We start from the raw sequence: 22,730 nt of genomic DNA on the forward strand, positions 1-22,730 counted from the left end.
CTGTCTGTCAGTATGTCCCTAATACAAGACAAAAAGACTGATACAGTAGGTTGCACATGTTTGGGGAACTCCACTGATCATGCACAGGAGACATTATCTCAGTCTGACGTGTGTGTGTGTGTAAACCACGAAACCTTTAGAAAAATGCATGACTTGTTACTCATCAAAGTAGCACATGCCTTATCACATGTGAATTACTCACACAAAAAGATAAAAATTAAAGACATAACTCTAGAACAGATAGTTTTCCTTGAATTAAAAACGTGTTTCTATTTAATCCACTTTTAACCACAAAGAAAAACAACAAAAAAGCCACTTCCTCTGATAAATCTTATCTCATTTTGGCATCTAATGTTCTTCTCAAAGGCCTTTTAAAACGAGGTGTTTTCAGCTATGCAAAGCAGCAAAACGTTTAGAAAGAATATCACTGTTTTCTCTCTGAAACAAAATCTCTGAAAGGTCCCAAACTCGCCAACTTTCTGAACTCAAACTTGCTTATTTACACAATGCCAAGAGCAATAACAGGCCGCCTAACATGATGGAAATAAAGAACTAAAGTTAATCATCGTTGCTCAATGAGATTGTGCAACCTGATCTCATGAGGGAAACGTGACTATCCAGAGGTTTCTGCAACAACGACAAAAAACCTAGGTCAGTTTGACATTATGGTGTCAACTCGAACGTTAATTTGGCCTTTTTTGACATCTTTTGAAGTTTTGATTATCATAGCGATTTCTGTCATTTGATCAAACATGGTGGAGTGTTTAAGAGAGAGTTAAAGGGATAGTTCACCCCAAAATGTTAATTCTCTCATCATTTACTCACCCTCATTCCATCCCAGATGTGAATGACACAAATGAAGATTTTTAGTAGAATATCTCAGCTCTGTAGGTCCACACAATGCAAGTGAATGGTGCCCAAAACTTTTCAGCTCCAAAAAAGTCATAAAGGCTGCATAAAGGTAATCCATACGCCTCCAGTGGTTTAAGCCATGTCTCCAGAAGTGATCCAATCAGTTTTGTGTGAGAATAGACCAAAATATAACTCGTGTTAGCATGATGCTAGCACGTTTTTAGCATGTTTTAGCACTTCGCTAGGCGATGCTAGCATGTGTTAGTATGATGCTAACAAGTTTTTAGCATGGTTTAGCACTTCGCTAGGCGATGCTAGCATGTGTTAGCATGATACTAGCACATTTTTAGCATGTTTTAGCACTTCGCTAGGTTATGCTAACATGTGTTAGCATAGAAATCATGATCGCGGTCATGTTCGGCGATCATGATTTCAAGCTTGATTACACTAGCTTCATCAATAGCGCAATCTAGATCTGCGCATGCACCAAGCAGGAAGTACAATCGAGCTTGAAATCATGATCGGGCCTCCAGACTGCAATGGCAACACGCACAGTGAAAAAGGGGGATATATATATAGGTCTTTTCTTACCCAAAACCAACTGGATTGCTTCAGTAGACATTGATTAAACTACTGGAGTTGTTTGAATTATGTTTATGTTGCCTTTATGTGATTTGTGGACCTTCAAAGTTCTGGCTACCATTCACTTGCATTGTATGGACTTCCGGAGCCGAGATATTATTCTAAAAAATTGTGTTTGTGTTCTGCATAAGAAACAAAATCATACACATCTGGGATGGCATGAGGGTGAGTAGATGATAAGAAGGCAAACTATCCCTTTAAGAACCAATGGGCGAATGGGTCTATTGTGTTGTGCGTGGTTTCTTTGTTCAGGTGCTGTGAAACCCATCAGTCATATTAATCAGTCCCATTTGGCATAAACCAAATACATGAGGTCGTTTCTAAAAAAGGAGCAGTGATTTTTTTTTGGAATGCACCCTTCATAGATGACAGTCGCCTCCAGCATGAATGCTTTCTGAAATTCAGGTCTGCTCTAGCATGTTTTAAACATACGTTCTCACACTTGTGAAGTCTGTAATAAAACATTAACTTGTCAAATTAATACAAAGACATTTTGAAATATTTTGTAACCAGAAAAATAATGTCAAGTCTGAGATTGGTACATAAATATCATGGCATTTATTTGTAAAATATGAGACACAGCACAAAAAAGGTAAAGACGTGTATAAATGAGGCGAGAGCACATTAAGATTTGACAGATCGCCAAAGCTGCTAAACCCAAAAAATTGGCAAAATATTGCCTACTCAATTTTGCAGACTACCAACAAAAATCTAAACATCTTCAATCAAAACAAACTAACAGAGGCACCAAAAGTTTCACAACAAAGTCTCTTTGTCTCTTAACTATACTCTAATGACAGCCCAACTTCCGATAGGTGCATTTCTCTTCTCTTTCTGAATTGTATGAAGTTACATTGGTGATGATTGCATAATTTAGGACATTTTATAAGTTTCTGGTAGTTCTGCATAGCAAATGTCAGTTAAGGCACACAGTGCGAACACATTTAACACATTTAATCTACATGGTACTGCAGATCAAGGACATAACCTCAATTAATTACACTTAGGCATACACACAAATATATCTATATACTGTATATATTTATACATGTGTCATGTCGTCATTACATAATGATAAAACTCAAACACTCAAAATTATAACAAATGTAAATATAACTCTTGAGAACTATGGCAAGAGGGAAAACACCCTGTTGTTTAATACAACAAGTGGTGAATTTACAAAAGTTATAGGAAAAATACAATTGAAGTAGGTCCACTTGTATGAGTTTGTGTCAGCAGTCCATTGTTTAGAAATTCACTTAGAAAACGTGTCGGCGTTAATGTGCCGTTATCGCTATTTTCGCAATTACTTTTGTGTTACATCGTCGTGTCACACTGTAGATTACTGCATTTTGTTTATGGTACCAACAACTGCTTTGAAGGCATGCTAACCTTTGTAAATATATATTTATTTCAGTACCACTTTATAATAAGGTTACATTTGTTATTGTTATTTGTCATGAACTAACAATAACAAAAAATATGTTTTAAGCCGTTTTAAAATTTTAGTTAATGAATACAAATACAATTGTTCATTGTTAGTTCATGTTCGTTCTTAGTGCATTAACTAATGTTAACATATACAACTTTTGATGCACTAAAAGTATTGTTTATTGCAAGTTCATGTTAACCAATAGTGTTAATTAATAAGGATAATGGAGCGGTGGTGGTAATCAGAAGGTTGCTGGTTCGATCCCCACAGCCACCACCATTGTGTCCATGAGCAAGGCACTTAACTCCAGGTTGCTCCGGGGGGGATTGTCCCTGTAATAAGTGAACTGTAATTCGCTTTGGATAAAAGCGTCTGCAAAATGCATGAATGTAAATGTATGTAATGTTAATAAATTTAACCTTATTTTAAAGTGTTACCCATTTTTCTCTCCTCGCTGAAACACTGAACGCAAGCACCAATTTGTGGGGCCACAAGGTGGCAACACTCACAACTGAGCCGTTGTGGTCACCAAGATGCTCTAGAAGATCTAATCGCTGCTAAACAACAGTAAACGAGGTGGAAACAACGACAGTGGGTGTGCACATCAAGCACGCATATGTGAGGAGGTCAGAAGATACCTGCAATTGTATAACTCGAGTCTGAAGGACTTTAAAGACACGTTGCCTCGTAGCAGTCATAGCACACATGCACCAACTACATCATATGGATTATACTTTGCCAGGCTCGCGTTTGACTGAGCATTCGTGTCAGAATCGAAGTATACTTTGAGTTTAAGTGAAGCAGAATTTTGGACCAAATAGAAACCAAACAACTGACACAATAATTAATTGTGGTTGCAGCAGGACCAAACCTCATATTTACAATGAACAAAATCGCTTTAATGCGTCATACCTCTTTAGGACACACTCTGTGCCAAAAGTTTACTCTTATTATTGTCAAATCCTTTGGATAAGATTAAAAACAGTCCCAAAAATAGATACTTATAAAGCTCCATCCTGAGACTGGGTCAAAATCTCTGCGGCAAGTCTTTGAGGGTCTAGAAGATAGGGGAACATGTCCATGGCCCTATCCACCAAACGTGCGTTGAAAATTGCCAGCAACTTCTTCCTCACTTGTTCCCTTTCGGACCACTGAGGATTGTGGTTGGAGTGGGACCAGTGTCCACGGCCTCGCTCTCCATGCACGGCATTGTGGCATGCTGGTGGATAGCCACCATAATGGTCGGACCAGTAACCCTGGTGGGGTGGATGCCCCCTAGTGTGTGGAAATGAATACTGCGACATGTTGGCTGGTGGGTAAATTGGACCTCCTCCATAGGAGTGGTAACGGGGTTGAGCGTAACCCATATGTTCTGGGTTTGGTGAGTTGGAGCCCATGCTGTGGTGCTGATTGGCTCCACTGGAGCTCAGGGATTGGTTGGAGCAGCAACTGCAGGGTTGGCTATTGGTTGGAGCATAGCGATGCCATCCACTGGTGGATGGTTTAAACTTCCTGTGGTCAGTTCCGCAGTAGCGGTCAAACTGTGGAGCTTCAGGGGAATGACATTCATAGGAACCCAAGCCCGAATCCAAATGCTCCTGCGATCCATTAGGAAAACAATCTAGACTTGTTGGGGAATGGCGACTACTTCGATCTCTCTTTGAGGAAAACTTCTTCTGAGTTGGCTGGGGGACACCTTTGATGACAAGTACGTTTTCACTGGCGTAACTCTTCTTGGGAGATCCAGATGGGTCCAGAGATAGTTTCTGTTCCATAACTTCCTCCAGAGATGGACTTTGACTCGGAGCAAGAGAAACCGACTGTGGTTTGTTTGGTGCAGATGAACCTTTTGCCTTGTCTCGTAGCTCGTCGGCTAGAGCCCGCTGGAACTGCTTGGTTCGCTCTGGGTGGTGGAACTTACATTTGATTCCATAGGTGCACTTCTTTCCTGCATTGAAAACAGGTCAGAGTTTAATTTTTGTTCACAAAAGCTGTGCTTGTTTTGAGGATTACTCTTGTGGTCAGAAAAGACAAAATATATACAGTGGGGTAAAAAAGTCTGAAACCTCTAGAGAAAATGCTTCTATTAATATGTTGATACGCACCCCCTTTTTGAGCACAAACCATGAAAACGACATACCTGAACTTAAATGGTTGTATTTACGGGACCCTTTGGAGTACGGACACAGTTGTGGTATCTTTTGAAAGAAATCACTTTGGGCTTTATTTCCCAAGTTTCAGAATTAATAAATGTTGTTATTTTTTAAAGTTAGAGAAGCTGAAGTTTATAGTAATGGAAATATTTTGTGCTGAACATGTTTTTACAATCTAAAGAAAACAATAATAATAGTACCAAGACAACCCAGAAACACAATGTTCCCAAAGCCACGAGTCTAAAGAAGTTATGTGTCAAATTTGAAGATGATCGAACACAAAATGAGGTTCCTGCAGCTTTTGTCTCTGTAAAATCGCTGGAAGCGTACAGAGTAAAATTAAGGCTCCGCCTCTCAAAACAACACTAAATCTGACGGCACTGATCGCCTATTATGAATAAAACTACGCCACATTTGTAAAAATAGACTTTGGAGACGGGCTGGTTTTGTTTAAGAGACTCTAATATATAAGATCAAATACAGTTTTACAACATGAATGCTGCTCAGATTGCAGTTTGATGAAGAACGATGATGAAGGGTAATTCATTCAGGTGAGATCTCATGTAAACAATGGAGAATATATCAATATTTCTCAGATTTATCAATTTTATGGACAAAAAGTGCTATTGGATGTTTTTCAATGAACGCTTGTCATGGACGATTGACTCAAGTGTGTTGAACTGGATTCATCTGGCGATCGTGTTTTCATAATAAAAGTCCCGTTTTGATGTTGCATGTTTTCATTTGTACTCCTGCACAAATAACTCAATTGCTGTTTCTGGAGCATTGCTATCGTGAAACAGAGATCGGATATCAATGTTCAACCCTTAGACCTTTGAAAAGATGTATCATTTGTTAACATTAATTTGCATATCAACAGGTTACAAAAATGAAACCATTTCATTACAAATTATATTAGTAGCCTGATAATTTAACTGAAAGGTTGAATTGAAAAGTTAACATGCATTTTAGAGGGTTATTTTTACTTGGTTTGACTTTGTCTTTAATGACAACATGCAATCGAGCTGGCATGGACTCTATAAGTTTGTCCAAAATCTGATGATCCATGTTACCTTATCCTAATTATCCTATCCCAAATTTGCTTATTTCATTAGTGACCCAGAAAAGAGTGCACAATCTTAAATATATTTTTAGTCATTTTGTATCATTACTTTTTCAAATATATACAGAAATATATATTTTCTCCCAAATCCCAATTTGTTTTAAATCTTGAATCCTATATTTTCAACGTGTTTCAGACTGTTGGCCTTCCACTGAATTCATTGGATCTGAATATATATGAGGACTATGCCTTAATATACAGGTTTAAGGAAAATGTATGTGAAAAAAATAAACAAAACAAGCCACACCTTTTGACATTTAAAAATCACACCAACGTGTGATTGCAAGAGCACTACACTTAGCGTACCTTGTCGATCATTCCAAAATGTTGATTAAAAACTGTGTTCTCACCGTAAGGGCATGGCTGTTTCTTGGCTAGTCGTGGAGTTATCCTCAAAAAGTTGTCAAGGGTGGGACCATGTCTTCCCAGAGGGTCATCCGGAGGCATAAATCTATGCAAAAGCAATGCCATTTTGTTCAAATTGTCAATCAAACAGAATTAATTAGGAGTAGGAAAACATACAGCAGTTTTGGCTTGACTTCTGCGTCCAAAACAAGAGTGCAATGTCACTTACTTATCATTGACGAAAGAGTACATCAGAAGTCTCTCCTCGATGAATCGCTTCCACTCAGGACGTTCTCCCTGCAGATCTCGGTACGTGTCATTGGACACAATGATGCCGTCGGAATCATACGCCAGCTTCACGATAAAACGGTCGTCATAGCAAACCACCCGTTTTCCTGCCACCCTTCTGGACGGCGTGAACACCAAGAGCTTCCTGCGTTCCAAATCCCGGAGAATGTGTTGATCTGATTGAAGAAATATCAAAATATGTTAATAACTCAATGAATTAGTTATGCAAATGATGTCACAATTAGTTGTTAATTTAAAGGTATAGTTGCCTCAAAAATGACAATTCTGCCAAATCTCTTGTTGTTTTCAAACCCATATGATGCACTTTCTTATGTGGAATACAAAAGGACATGTTTTAATGAATATCTTACGATGGCAGTGGATAGTGCATCACTTTAAAGCTTTACAAAGGACCTAAACGGTATTTTGGTTAGAAACAAACTGCAATTTAAACAATTTTGCGATTCGCGAGAAGCTTGTTCACAGTGACTCACGTTCACAAGAGATCTTGCGTTGTTTAGTAAAAGTCACAATTAAGTAAGTCATCGGTTAAAGTCATACAGGTTTGGATTGACAGTGAATTATGACTGAATTTTCCTTTTTGGATGATCTGTTGCTTTAATGCTTTAAAGGAATATTCCAGGTTCAGTACAAGTTCAGTTCAAATCAACAGCATTTGTGGCATAATGTTGATTACCACCAAAAAAATGTTCGACCCGTCCCTCCTTTTCATTAAAAAAAGCAAAAACTGAGGCTACAATGAGGCACTTACAATGGAAGTCAATGGGGGGCAATCTGTAAATGTTAAAATACACACGGTTTCAAAAGTATAGCCGCAAGACGTAAACAACATGCGCGTTAACATGACTTTAGCGTGATAAAATCACTCATTAACCGTTTCTGTGTAAAGTTATATCCAATTTTACAACTTTGTTGCCATGACAAACCCTGTAATCAACGATTTAAACAACTGTAAAGCTCAAATAATACATGAGTTTTAACAGAGCAATTAATGCAAGTATTTTTATTAAATTATAAGCTTCACGTTTGCCTTTTAAACCCTCCAAAAATGATCCCCCATTGACTTCCATTGTAAGTGCTTCACTGTAACCCAAGTCTTTGCTTTTCTTTTTAAAGAAAAGGTGGGACGAGTCGAAATAAATGTGTACTGTCGAACTAACAATAGGTGAACTACGGGCTGAAGTCTGTAAAACAGATGAAGCAATGGTCAAATACGTTTGTCTTTTCGATGCATGTATACTGTAGAGCATCAATTAAATAATGCAACATATTCTGTGTGAACTGCCCCGTGATAGACTGACAAACTCGATCGCAGGCTGGCGACTGTCAATTCAATGCTTTACTCGTCTGCCACAATAATGACAGAATTATCTTTATATTCTTAGCAAATATTGATATACAGTATATCAGTTTATGTAATAATTTCAATGACATTTTTAATCGATTGACAGCCCTAATCGCAACATGTAAAGCAAATAAAGCCGTCCCTTTTTGGGACTTTCTGACCAGCTGGGAAAAGAACAGGTCAAGGTAAAAATATTAATTGCATTTTAATTTGTTTCTGCTTTCCATAGGACAAGTGCCAGTATTTACGCATCAACGGTTTATTTCAGGGAAAGAATTAATTCAAACAGTTACGCAATGTTTGCACTGTCAAATGGCAACGAGACAAATCAACATTAAAACTATCTGTTGTTGCACAGGATTATTACTAAAACAACAAGGCCAAACATGTAGATTAAACGAGCTGGAACAGCTTACCTGCCAAACTAAGCAGTCGCTACAAGCAAAGCATTTTTCATTGTGTGGCAATGCGGCCTTCATTATTTCACAAGGAAGTAATGATGGTTTCAAAAACCCCTGGTACTTGCCAAACTGTCCTAAGACATGCTGATAGCTACACAAAACATTTGGGTTTTCCCAAATGGCCATTTTACAAGCCATTTTGTTTAGGCCAGCGATGATCTTCTGATCAATGATATGGAAATAAAACAACTATATTTACTTTTTATAATATCTATTTAACGATGTACTTATCTGCTACTTTAATGTAGACTAATGTCTTTGAATTATTTCCATTTGGGAGGTTTTTCTCAGCAAATATCGAAATATGCGTTTAGCACATGTACTTAAGTTCAACATTAATGCATAAGACATGGTCAAGTGGCTTACGATGCAGCATGTCTGCTAGTCTATGTGCCATTTGTTTTATTTTTTTACAGGACTGTTGATCTGTTAAGAAAGCTTGAATAGTTTCTGACACCACCGTTCAGCAACAGTCCCTTAAAAGGTGCAGTTATTCCCTTCTCCTCACCTGTAATTGGGACGTCTGGCCGCGGCTGCTCTTTCCTCCAGGAAGGTACAAACACTGTTATGTCAACATGGCCTTGCTCCAGGAAAAAGTTCACTGCTAGCTGAATTCCCAGACAGGAGAAAACTTCCTTGTTACCATGGCTAAAAACAGAATAAGGTAGAAGTTCAGTCAATACCACTGATAAATGTTCATAACACTTGAGTCATGCAGTACCTTTTAAGCTCAGTAACTTTTTTGAAACTTTAAATGCCTGTGTTAATATCTAAGGAAGTATTTCTATAAAAAGGTAAACGAGACTTTCAGAAATGTGCTCTGGTCAAGCTCAAGCACTTTAAATTAATGCATCTACTTTATTTACACAACGGGGGGAAAATGAACAGGATGTATTTGAAAACTGTTTTTACAATTATAAAATATGAAAACATGAAAACATTAAGATTTGAGAAAAGAAAACATAAGAAACGTGGGATATTTGTTAAGTGGCCACGTTAGAAGCGCCCAGGGACATTGAGCTTAACTCAATTCAAGTTACGCTCAATCAAAAGCATTTAAAAATAAATGCAAACAACACAAGTACATTAAAGCTCTAACAATGGATGTAGGGCCAGTCGATAAACGTTTAAATATTTACCATTTGAAACGCATAGGCAAAAGACGAGAGGTGGGGAAAAAATATTGATATTTTAAAGTATCGTGTTATTTTATCTTATGATACTGTATCGATATTTGCAGCCAAATACTGATATTTCCAAATCGATCTAGACGTTCAGCAACAGTCCCTTAAAAGGTGCAGTTATCATTGCTTTACACATAAATCACACTCTCTTACTAAAATGTATCACGATTTTACAGTAGTAACATTAAATGAGGTATATTGACAATCAGAATCATATAAAAACAGACTAACCTTTTAGGTAAATCAATCAATACATACATACATACATATATATATATACACACACACACACACGCATACACACATACACGTATATATATATATGTATGTCAATTGCTGTCAATCGATTTAAAGTTTCCATGATGTTTAATAAACCGCGATGAATCGCATATACAAATATTTGCTGAGGAAGCCCCTTATATAACAATAATTAAATATATAATGATGAAATAATTATACATAGTTATCTTTAAATATTATATATATATATATATATATATATATATATATATATATATATATATATATATATATATATATATAAAATAAAAAAATATTCAGATAATTAAAATGCATTACATTCTTGTAGCAGAAGAGTTCATCATTGATAAGACAATACAAAAGTGGCTTTAGAATATAATGTATTGTTTACTACCATATTATTGATCATAAGACAATCATTGGCAACAGTTCACAGCAATCCATGTATATATGTATGCATGTACGTATATATGCATTTATGTATGTATGTATGTATTTATGCATGTATGTATTTATGCATGTACGCATGCACGTATATAGGCTTGTAGGTATCCATGTACGTATGTATGGATGTACATATGTATGCATATAGGTATGTATGCATGTAGACTTACTGACATTACAGTTTCTACCAGATTATAGGGTTTGTAATATTGGATATAAAATTACACAGAAAAGGTTAGTAAGTGATTTTATCACAATAATAATGTCTATGTCATGTGTACTTTTGAAACTGGTTGTATTTGAATTTTTGAGGCCAGGCCCCATTCACTTCCATTGTAAGTGCCATACTGCACAAGCAATTTTTCGTTGTTCTTGTTGTTATTATTATTATTATTATTATTATTATTAAACAAGGGACAAAGTAAATACATTTTTTGCATTCATCAACATTCTGCCTCCAATGCTGATGATTGAGCTTAAGTTGCATTGAACTTGACTATTAATAAATATATTAAAACATGTAACATGGGACCTGCACAGTAGAAATGAACCAGGGCTCAAACAGTACATGATATTTATTTAGTCAAATAGAGACGCTCTTCTGGATTGTTCTTTAAATGAGAAACCTCAATAATGTAACACTAATTTGAATACAGATTTATAGATACATATATTTAATCATTGCATTGCAAGAATAACCCAGTTATGAGTTTTAAATGTTGCTTAATAAAGGTGTTTTAAGAGTGTTTTGAAATACATCACCAAAGTAATTTGGATAGGTGTAAATAAAATTGGTATATTTTTAGTATGTAACTATATGAAGTGATTATAGTGTGATTTATGCATATACATTGAAATAGTTATGCTTTTGCTAGTGTGAAAGAATATATAACGGTTCTCCAGAAAGACTGGAGAAGCTCGACTGCACTTCGATTGCTGTTTTGAAGAAACCCACCACGACAGAGTCAATAATAGTCCAAATGCAAACCACTTTCTTTTTATAGTGCATAAAGAGCAGAGATTAGAGGGTGTAAGAAAACTGACAACCCAAAGGCGATTACTAAAATAACATGTCTGATTTATCAAAACACAAACAAAGACGGGCAGAGTTCAGGAACACTCCAACCAGATGCCGTGTTGCAATGCAATCGGGCCTGTTCTGTTACACTGCGTTCCTCGAACAGACATTCTCCTTCAGGATAGTAAGGGAAGGAACAGCGCCTATTTGCATATTATGAGTATTTGCATACTGGAGTGAAGACACCTATAAGAGCCTGCGGGTGCAAATCTAGACTCCATTTGTAACCACAGGTGAAGATACAAAGAGAAGGGAACAAAAGATATGATAAATGATCAAATGATCCCCCAAAATACAAAATGTGGGGGTAAAAAAATGCAGCATTTGTAACATCTGATTTAGTTCATTTTCTATTATTGTCTTATGGCATAAAAATGAGTTGATGTTGATTTAATTATTAGGGTGAGAGGTAATAAAGTCTCAGTCTTGAGAATTTGTATAAATCCTCTGAATAAATTGAAGTTTTGAAGGTTAAAAAAAATGCCCTTGACAATAGAATATAGGGGGAATATTTTGCTCCTTATAACACGGCTCTCTGGAACACTCGATTCTGATTGGTCAATGGCGCCATCCAGTGGTCAGATATCGCTCTGAAACAACCGCACATCCGGGGATTTAGACGTATCAGACCGCTCCTCCGGGTTCTGCGAGCCGTCCCTCCTGCTTCTCGGACCACTGTGCGATCTGTACAAGCTTATAAAATTATTTCGACTCAAATCAATGTTTCATGGCCATTTTTTTTTTTTTTAGCAGTCTTGTAATAGGCTGAATATTGAGGAGTCAGATGGTCATTTTCACAAAATAAACACCAACAGAAATCTGCCATAAACCGGAGGTTGATTCCAGCTGTTGAGCGATTTATTTGTTCTCAAATTACATCATTTCAACGGGAATCAATATAATTAATTATTTATTTATTTGGTTAGAAGCCATGTAATATGCTGGATAATGTACAGTCCGCCGGTTGTTCTTATAAACCCCTTCAGGGTGATATAAGACTGATCCTGATCACCCTGTGGGGGTTTATTGTGCAATAACATCCGGCTGACTGTACATGATCCCTTATTTAATGTTAAAGTACATTTCTGATATTGCTGCTGTTCTTAAAAACAACGAAAGCCTTAACTTAAAACATTATCCATCTATTGTACATAAAGAAACACAGGAATAATGCAATACATATACTAGAAGATATTTATAGTTATTAAGGTCAAAATTAATTTGTGGTTTCCTGACGTCATTGTTTTCCAAAGTATGCGTTAACGGGGTGTTTTCAAATTGTTTTTGAATTGAAAAATAGTGTTTTCAGACAGAAACCTTTTAGTGTGAACGTGGCCTTTTTTGTAGTTATTTACAAAAATGGAAAGCCGTTTTATCAGCTTGTTAGAAATACAAAAAAGTGACTGAATTTGTTTAGCTTAAACGGTCCAGTAAAACGTTAACACAAATGTACATTTGTAACATGGGTTGTTGAAAGAGAAGGTTGTCAGATGATAAAACAAATCAAGTTTAAAAAGCCAGCCTAAAATCCATAGAAACGTAATAATTGTTTCCATGTTGCTTTTATAATTGTATAAAAAAAAAATTAAAAAAACATTTGTAACATTTTATGAAAAGAAAATAATAATAATAATATATATATATATCTGATGAAGACCTGGTCCTAAGATGTGATCTTTGGAGGTGCATTTTAAAATACTTTTATTTTCACCTTAAAAAGATTATAATACTCATCTCATGCATTCATAAAAAAAAAGTGTTCAAATTTATTTTTCAAGATAAAAAGTTAATATTTTTTGAATCACTACTAACAAGACTCCATTTGAACTGAACAAATGTTTCATGAAAATGTCAAAATATCTGATAATGGCCTAAAGGTGTCTTTTCTTTTTAATCTGCTTTGTGTGTGTGTGTGTGTGTGTGTGTGTGTGTGTGTGTGTGTGTGTGTGTTTTACACAGCACACTGACTTTGATTTGATGGACAAAAGTTTTTGTTGTTGTTTTTTAAGAAATACTAATAAAAGATTTTCCGAAATTGCTTATGACAAAATTAGACATTTGCCAATATTCAAAAATAAGGAATACCGTGATTATTAACATGCACAATATTGTTATCGTGAGCACTTAAAAATACCATGAACATTTCTAGATAACCTATTAACCAAACTGTTTCGATTTTTCTGAACGCAGAGTAGCATTTCCACCAATAAATCAACATTCCCAACTATTACAGTAATAAGACTTTACTGTATTAGACCAAATTACTAGGAGACTCGAAAATGCATGTTTCCTTTTCAATTGAACTTTTCCCTCTAAATGTTAATATTGTTGTTAACTGTTGATTTGCAAACATGTAACTAAATCTTGTATTTAAGTTTATTTTTATTTCGACCCATTTTGTAATTCTAAACAATACTGTGATAAACGCTTCAGCAATTATTGTGATCTGAAAATTGTATACATTTACATACCTAGCCAACATGACTTTTTTCAAGAATCTTAGATTTAATTACTCATATATATATGTCGATTTAACGCGTTCATTTTTATTAAAAATAACGTAATTAATCGCAATGCCCCCGGACCATAATAAGGAAGATTCCTGAGAAATACAAGCTTGTAGTACCACCTGTTTACTCCAGAGGGCAGTAAGTGAAACTTCAGCTGTATGAGCAACACACAGTTTATACAGTGAACAAAACAACCATCCAGCAGACAGAACAACACAGACATGCGTTACGTTCTTCATTATTTAAAGATAACTATGTATAATTATTTCATTATTATATATTTAATTATTGTTATATGAGGGGCTTCCTCAGCAAATATTTGTATATGCAATTAATTGCGATGAATTAACCGGGACACAGTGTAATTAATTTGATTAAAAAAATTTATATATATATATATATATATATATATATATATATATATATATATATATATATACATATATATATATACACACATATACACACACACACACTATTTTCAGACAGTTACACTGCTTAGACATCTTTAACACTCATAGAAGAGGTGTATTCAAGTAATTGTTTACGGCAAGTTGCATTTTTATGTGTATTTTTTTAATAACGTCCATCACCAATCAACATAAAATGCAATCAACATAATATAACTATGGTACCCACTAACACTCCATTTTCTAATAATATTGCATTTTACCAAAATGCATAAATTTAATAACCATATCAACCCCAAAAAATGACAAGAGCGAGATTTCATAAATAATGACAATAGCATGTGGAAAAACAGGCATATTTCTAAAAAGACTATATACTTCATCACTTTACATGTGTCATTTGTACTGTAAACTCACCTCATTGCTACATTACTCCCATCAATAACAATCGGTCGAAGGGTATCGTCATCTTCTGTCAGCTCTTCCGGAGCCGTAGACACTTCCAGAGCGCTATGACAGTGTGTCTGGACATTCCGGGTCTTACTGGTACCGTCCCCACGTGGAACCAGCAACGGGGAGGCTGTGGGTTCCAATTTCTCCCCTGATTGCACACCAGCCTGTATCAGCTCCCCCAGAACTTTGTTTGTATCTGCGTTGACACCGAGTTTCAGGAAAGCAGCTCGAACTTGCATTTGGGAAAACCCCAGCTTGAGGAACAAGTCGAGCTGGGCCTGAAACTCAGACCCCAGTTCACAGGCCTCGTCTGGGGTCGTGCCGGGCTGGGGTGGGTCCATTCTGCCAATGTAGGGAACAGGAGGGTCGTATACAGCCGTGGGTGCCGTTACCCATACGTTGGTGTGGTTTTGGTCAGAGCTGTGAGATGCGTTGACTTGTTTAGACCAAATAGAATCCAAAAAAAGTGGTAACGTGGGGATGGTGCTAATTTCAGCACTCATCTCTTCACTGGAAAAAATCAAACTTTGCCAGTCACACCTGTTTAAAAATAATCCCAAAGACATTTCTAATTATTTTAAAGTCATAGTTCATCCAAAACAGAACATTTGTCACCATTCACTTCAATTGCATCTTATTTTCTCTTACAAAACAACTACAAATCATCTGTGGCAGGTCTGTTGAAATCACTACATTTTGCACAATAAACATAGAAATAAAGAAAATAAATTTTATCATTACAGGCTGACTCGTGTTTGCTTTTAACATGTCCCTTAAATTACAAATACTCATATTAGTAACAGTATGACAACCAATTTGTATAAAGAATGAGTTTAACATGATATGATGGATCTTAAGCCATTTAAATATAACTATACTATGATACTAAAATCAAGTTAAAAGACTCTTTTAAATTTTAAAATTAAATTAGAAAATATATTTATTTAAAAAACAAATAAATAAAATATATTTATCAAATCACTAAACCGAATTAATATCATCCATTTTTATTAACGTCTATCAACAAACGTTAAAAATCAAATAAATACACATATTTAGTTATTAGATAAAAATGTATTTCATCTTTTCTCACTTTGACACCTGTAGCTAAAAAAATATTTTCTATCAAATAAAAATAACATTTTTAATTGTTGCATTTATATGTTAAACGGAAAGTTTTTATTTATTAATTTTGCTGCGCGCTCCCGAATTCCAGCGCATGAACGCGCTTTGAACTACACTTTTGCCCTTGTACAACATAATAACTTTGCTTCTAAATGTTTTAAACAATGCCTCGACATTAGACCAGAATATAAGTAGCTATTAAACATCTTACTACAATTACAAATGTCAATATAGCCTAACGAAAGTCCCGTTTTCTCCCCTCACTGCACAGATAAATCGTTATGAAGTTCAGTAAAATAAAAAAAGCATACTAACCTTTAGTTTAACATCTGTTCTCCGTGTGTGCCACCGTTTTAATCTGCAGTCTCTTTGTAATGGAGTTATTAAAGCTGACAAAGTTAATAGGGGTTTGTCCCTTTTGACCTCAAAGCAGCAAAATACCGGAGACTCCTCTTTCGACACACCTTTTACGTTCGGAAAGCAAAACCAGGAAGTAAGTCACGCACGTTCTGACGTCACATGAGCACGTGATTGGACTGTCAATTGTAAAAAAAAAAAACCTAAAAAAAAAAACTTTTTTAATATTTTTCTAACATCACTGATCAATATATAATTATATATATTTATTTTTTTCTATAAAAATACATATATATATATATATATATTGATATTTATAGAACATAACATAACAAATGAGATCTTAGAATGAGTTTAGTGAATTATGCTGAAATGAGAAGCAAACTTCTCACGATCAAACATTATATTATTAAACTGTCTAAATCTGTAAATTTCCCTTTCTGTAAACTCTATCTGCAACATTGAGAGGTGAGAACCCAGTCTTGGCATTTTTTTGTTTTTTTCTATTTAAAAATATTTCCACTACACCCTTCACCGTCCAAAGACTTTCACACCAGCCCATCTGGTAGATGTTATCTTGGGGTCAAGCAAATACAAAAGTCACATGATTAACAGTTACAGACTCGTGAATATTTTGGTATACGATAAAAGTAATTTCCTTTGTGGTTGGCGGCAGAGGGAAACCACAAGTTGGACCGTGACTCACTAACACACAACAGTTAGTTGCGCAGATTGCAATGGCTCTCCTCACCTGCCTTTCAACAAAGTTTAACCTACAAACAGTGACTGACAATGTACTATACTACATACAATATATATGTTTGTGTGTTTTATTTTTAACTAGGATTGGAATGGAAACTGAAAGGTTGTCTTTGGGTAGTCTTTGTTATATTCCACAGTTTACAGTCATAAAACTGTGTAAGTATTCACTTTTTTATGTGGTGATTGTGTTTATTCAGAAACAAGAGACTGAATCCACATACAATTAATACAGTAAAGGTGAAGGTTTCGGTCTTGCACAAACTTTGTGGCATTTTATCTTCTTAATACTATTTTGTCTTGGTTTGGTTTTAGGTTTTTTGTTACCTTCTGCTGGATGTTCTCCTTGTGAGGAGTGAGAGTCAACTTCATGTGGATGATGTTCACTATCTTCTGCTGGATGTTTCTCGTCTTGTGCTGGACGTTCCTCATCTGAAGGTTGAGATCCATCTTCAGGTGGATGATGTTCCTCATCTTGTGCTGGACGTTCCTCATCCGAAGGTTGAGATCCATCTTCGGGCGGATAATGTTCCTCATCTGAAGGTTGAGATCCATCTTCGGGTGGATGACGTTCCTCGTCTTGTGCTGGACATTCCTCATCTGAAGGTTGAGCTCCATCTTCAGGTGGATGATGTTCCTCGTCTTGTGCTGGACGTTCCTCATCTGAAGGTTGAGATCCATCTTCGGGTGGATGATGTTCCTCATCTTGTGCTGGACGTTCCTCATCTGAAGGTTGAGATCCATCTTCAGGTGGATGATGTTCCTAATCTTGTGCTGGACGTTCCTCATCCGAAGGTTGAGATCCATCTTCGAGCGGATAATGTTCCTCATCTGAAGGTTGAGATCCGTCTTCGGGTGGATGACGTTCCTCGTCTTGTGCTGGACATTCCTCATCTGAAGGTTGAGCTCCATCTTCAGGTGGATGATGTTCCTCGTCTTGTGCTGGAGATTCCTCATCAGAAGGTTGAAATCCATCTTCGGGTAGAATGATGTTCGTCATCTGAAGGTTGAGCTCCATCTTCGGGTGGATGATGTTCTTCATCTTTTGCTGGACGTTCCTCATCCGAAGGTTGAGATCAATCTTCGGGTGGATAATGTTCCTCATCTTGTGCTGGACGTTCCTCATCTGAAGTTTGAGATCCATCTTCGGGTGGATAATGTTCCTCGTCTTGTGCTGGAAGTTCCTCATCTGAAGTTTGAGATCCATCTTCGGGTGGATAATGTTCCTCGTCTTGTGCTGGAAGTTCCTCATCTGAAGGTTGAGATCAATCTTCGGGTGGATGATGTTCCTCATCTTGTGCTGGACGTTCATCATCTGAAGGTTGAGATCAATCTTCGGGTGGATGATGTTCCTCATCATGTGCTGGACGTTCCTTATCTGAAGGTTGAGATCCATCTTCGGGTGGATGATGTTCTTCATCTTTTGCTGGACGTTCATCATCTGAAGTTTGAGATCCATCTTCGGGTGGATGATGTTCTTCATCTTTTGCTGGACGTTCATCATCTGATGTTTGAGATCCATCTTCGGGTGGATAATGTTCCTCGTCTTGTGCTGGACGTTCCTCATCAGAAGGTTGAGATCAATCTTCGGGTGGATGATGTTCCTCATCTTGTGCTGGACGTTCCTCATCAGAAGGTTGAAATCCATCTTCGGGTGGATGATGTTCCTCATCTTGTGCTGGACGTTCCTCATCAGAAGGTTGAAATCCATCTTCGGGTAGAATGATGTTCCTCATCATGTGCTGGACGTTCCTCATCTGAAGGTTGAGATCCATCTTCGGGTGGATGATGTTCCTCATCTTGTGCTGGATGTTCCTCATCTGAAGGTTGAAATCCATCTTCGGATGGATGATGTTCCTCATCTTGTGCTGGACGTTCCTCATCCGAAGGTTTAGATCCATCTTCGGGCGGATAATGTTCCTCATTTGAAGGTTTAGATCCATCTTCGGGTGGATAATGTTCCTCATTTGAAGGTTTAGATCCATCTTCGGGTGGATAATGTTCCTCATCTGAAGGTTTAGATCCATCTTCGGGCGGATAATGTTCCTCATTTGAAGGTTTAGATCCATCTTCTGGTGGATAATGTTCCTCATTTGAAGGTTTAGATCCATCTTCGGGTGGATAATGTTCCTCATTTGAAGGTTTAGATCCATCTTCGGGTGGATAATTTTCCTCATCTGAAGGTTTAGATCCATCTTCGGGCAGATAATGTTCCTCATCTGAAGGTTGAAATCCATCTTCAGATGGATGATGTTCCTCATCTTGTGCTGGACGTTCCTCATCCGAAGGTTTAGATCCATCTTCGGGCGGATAATGTTCCTCATTTGAAGGTTTAGATCCATCTTCGGGCGGATAATGTTCCTCATTTGAAGGTTTAGATCCATCTTCGTGTGGATAATGTTCCTCATTTGAAGGTTGAGATTCTTCCTCAGGTGGATGTTCATTAGCTTGTGCTGGATGTTCTCCATCTAAGGACTCTTCTTCTTCTTCTTTCCCATCACGGTCACTACTTTGGTCAGTAGAGTCAGGTATAGTAACATCATCATTGCTATCCATGTCATCTGCTATCTTTGACATCTCTCCTAATTTACCATTGAACTTGATGATTGTTTGAATGACTTTTGGACCAGGGAAGTCCATGGCAATTATACCAACACAACATGGTCTATTTTTGTCCCCCTTAAGATCCAAGAGGTATTTGTCAACAGGTTTGTTGTGTTTTTTTGCAAACAGTGTATGTGAGCATCATCTTACACTTACAGATCTGTGAAGTCAGTTCGATATTTTCTCTCAGTTGTGTTTTCCTTTTGTCCATGTCTGCATCCAGTTCGGTGACATGTACAGGAAGTCCTAATTGTAATGCCTAACTGTGAATTAAGACTATCATTCCTCTCACCTGGCCCATTGTTGAAATCTCATTATCTCTCAGCACTGGCCAATGAGCTGCACTTAACAGCTCATTGACTTTAGCAATGGCGCCCTCATATGGAGTCACTCTGAGCAACAGTGTCTCTTCTGTTTTACAAGAAAACTCAACAAGAGAAGTTGAACTGTTTTTTGCCTTCACACCAACAGATGGTCGCCCTGTGGGCAACATGTATATTAGTACAACTTACAATCATTGTTATTTTTATTTCCTCTTCAGCTCTCAAGATTTTATGAAATAATACAACTGCTCTCTGTATCTCACAGCCTTCACATAAGTAGTACTCGCCACAATGGCACTTCAACTATGAGCACGGAGAGGTATTGGAGGTGTCCAATCATTTTGAACTCCCTTCTGCAACAAAACATTATAGTCGCTGTAGGTAAAAAGAGTTACACCCCAAATAACACACACGTTTTAACCAGGCGCGTCACTAAACCCCTTTTACTGGGGCACGTGCCCCAGTATAAATCTGCTGTGCCCCAGTAAAAGCTCAAGTTTGAGTTTTAACAATGTACTGTTTCAAGCCCAGAGGCCAGTTGCACCAGCTATACGTATGTTTCAACTTAGCCTAGTTGTGGAGTAAATGGGCACTAAGTCACAACTTACGCACTACTAAATATTTGAGCATTGCACCATTAAACTAAGGTAGGACATAACCCTGCGTATGAACTAAAAAAGTATGGAAGCCTCCGACCTGGAGTAATGGTTGGATTAAAAAAGCAGACTCATTTAATGACATCAATGTGCTCATGATAGTCATTAATCATTTCGACATGTATTATGCCTATGTTGGCATTTACACTCATTTACATTTACATGATGCCTTAAGAACAGGTGGTGCAACCAAATTAAGCACTGACTTAGTTACAAGCTAACTAGTAGGTACTAAGCCCTTAATGTGAACTTTACCTCCTAACTTACGTGAGAACTTACACAGCTGGTGCAACCCTACCATGTGTTGGCACGCAAGCCAGAATTGAGGTAGGCTTTGAAAACATGATGAAGCTAAAGTACGTTTCTAAATAATACAGATAGTCTTATTTTGACATACATGACTGGCTCCTGTATACAGATGGACATCAGAAAATTATTTGGACGAAGCAGGGATAGGAAACAGAAAGGAGAGATGAGTTTGTGGAAGGTAAACAAACTACATGATAAACAAACTACATCCTCAGCCTTCAGGGTCAGCTACCAACTCTGCCTAGCGACCAACGCTTACCTAGCGACCAACTCTCTGCTCATTCTGAGACCTTTTTGTCTAAAGCCGTTTCACCTGAGGCTGTTTTGCCTGACGTTGGATAATGCAATTCCACAGACTTACTTGACAGAGTTGTCCTGATGTGTAATGTGTAATATAGAAGAATGCAAATGTGCAAGAAAGGTTTCTCCGGTTTTGTTATTTGAATATACAGTGTATGCATTGTATGCCGTAAAACATGTTGATGAAGATACTTAAATATTTTCATAAAGATTCATATCTCATGTTTACCTTTCCCAGTACTTGTTGCAGTGTAGGAATAGTGGGTTAAGCAAGGTTTTGTATAGTGCAATGTGTTGCACACTTCTTGCACGCAGCAGGCTTTCAAGAATGAAAAAAAGTTATATGAGTAATGGGGGGCCTGTGCCCCAGTAGACCTTTATGTCTAGCAACGCCCCTTGTTTTAACAGACAAATGAATCTAAGTGCTTTTAAAGACTCACATTTCTTCCTTTAAGCCCTAAATTGACCGCATTCACTTCCATTGGAAGTGCCTAACTGTAACTTAATTTTTTGCTTTTTTTAAAAAAAAACGAGGGATTTTTTTTGGTAATCAAAAGTGTGCCACAAATACTGTCGATTGAGCTGAAATTGTACAGAACCTGAAATATTTCATTTAACAACATATGATCATAAGAAGCGTGCTTCCTGCCCTTGACAGACAAAACGCGTGTTAAACCTCTTAAAGATGAAAATAACTAGGAAATACCGGTTCTTAGTAATGATCATTTGCATTTAGGCACCAAGCCAAATTAAAAAAACTTAGATTAAATATTAATCTAATGTTTTTGGATTAATGGATTTAAGGAAAAACATCATGGTTTTTTTTTCAGGCGTTTTAAAGTATGATCCATTAAATAAATAAATAAATAAAATCTTTAAAAGATATTATACAAACTTACTAGCAAATTATCACATGTGTAAAAATGGTTTATAGAATTAATTCTGACCTTGACATCTGGCTATACAAAAAGTCAAAAAAGGGTCTTACATTTGCAGTCTCTCCTTTTGCCATGTACTTTACAGTTTTAAATGTATAGTGTTGTACATCATCTGACTTAATTTGCCTAATCAGTCAATATAAAATGAGCCTTGAAATGTTTGCATCCATTCACAGAATATAGATGTGGTAGAAAATTATCATGAGCTTCATGACCGATACAGACAGAATACAAGAGCAATAATGACCTGTGAACAGAATTTACATGTGATACTTTGTCAATGAGAACACTGTATTGTACACAATACACTAACTACAGTAACACAGCTCCTCTATCTTTGAATAAACACTTTAACTA

General features: G+C 36.8%; 1 protein-coding gene across 1 annotated transcript; it reads right to left on the reverse strand.

The window, feature by feature from the left end:
- Window positions 1–2,036: 2,036 nt before the first annotated feature.
- On the reverse strand, window positions 2,037–16,597 carry LOC127650191 (ribonuclease ZC3H12A-like). Its single transcript, XM_052135447.1, has 6 exons — window positions 16,443–16,597; window positions 14,967–15,542; window positions 9,171–9,310; window positions 6,777–7,011; window positions 6,553–6,653; window positions 2,037–4,874 (listed from the first exon to the last, which is right to left on the reverse strand). The coding sequence occupies exons 2-6, from the start codon at window positions 15,503–15,505 to the stop codon at window positions 3,928–3,930; spliced, it is 1,962 nt and encodes a 653-aa protein (XP_051991407.1). The 5' UTR covers window positions 15,506–15,542; window positions 16,443–16,597; the 3' UTR covers window positions 2,037–3,927.
- Window positions 16,598–22,730: the final 6,133 nt, after the last annotated feature.

Source organism: Xyrauchen texanus, chromosome 10, assembly GCF_025860055.1.
Source record: "Xyrauchen texanus isolate HMW12.3.18 chromosome 10, RBS_HiC_50CHRs, whole genome shotgun sequence".
Classification (NCBI taxonomy): domain Eukaryota; kingdom Metazoa; phylum Chordata; class Actinopteri; order Cypriniformes; family Catostomidae; genus Xyrauchen; species Xyrauchen texanus.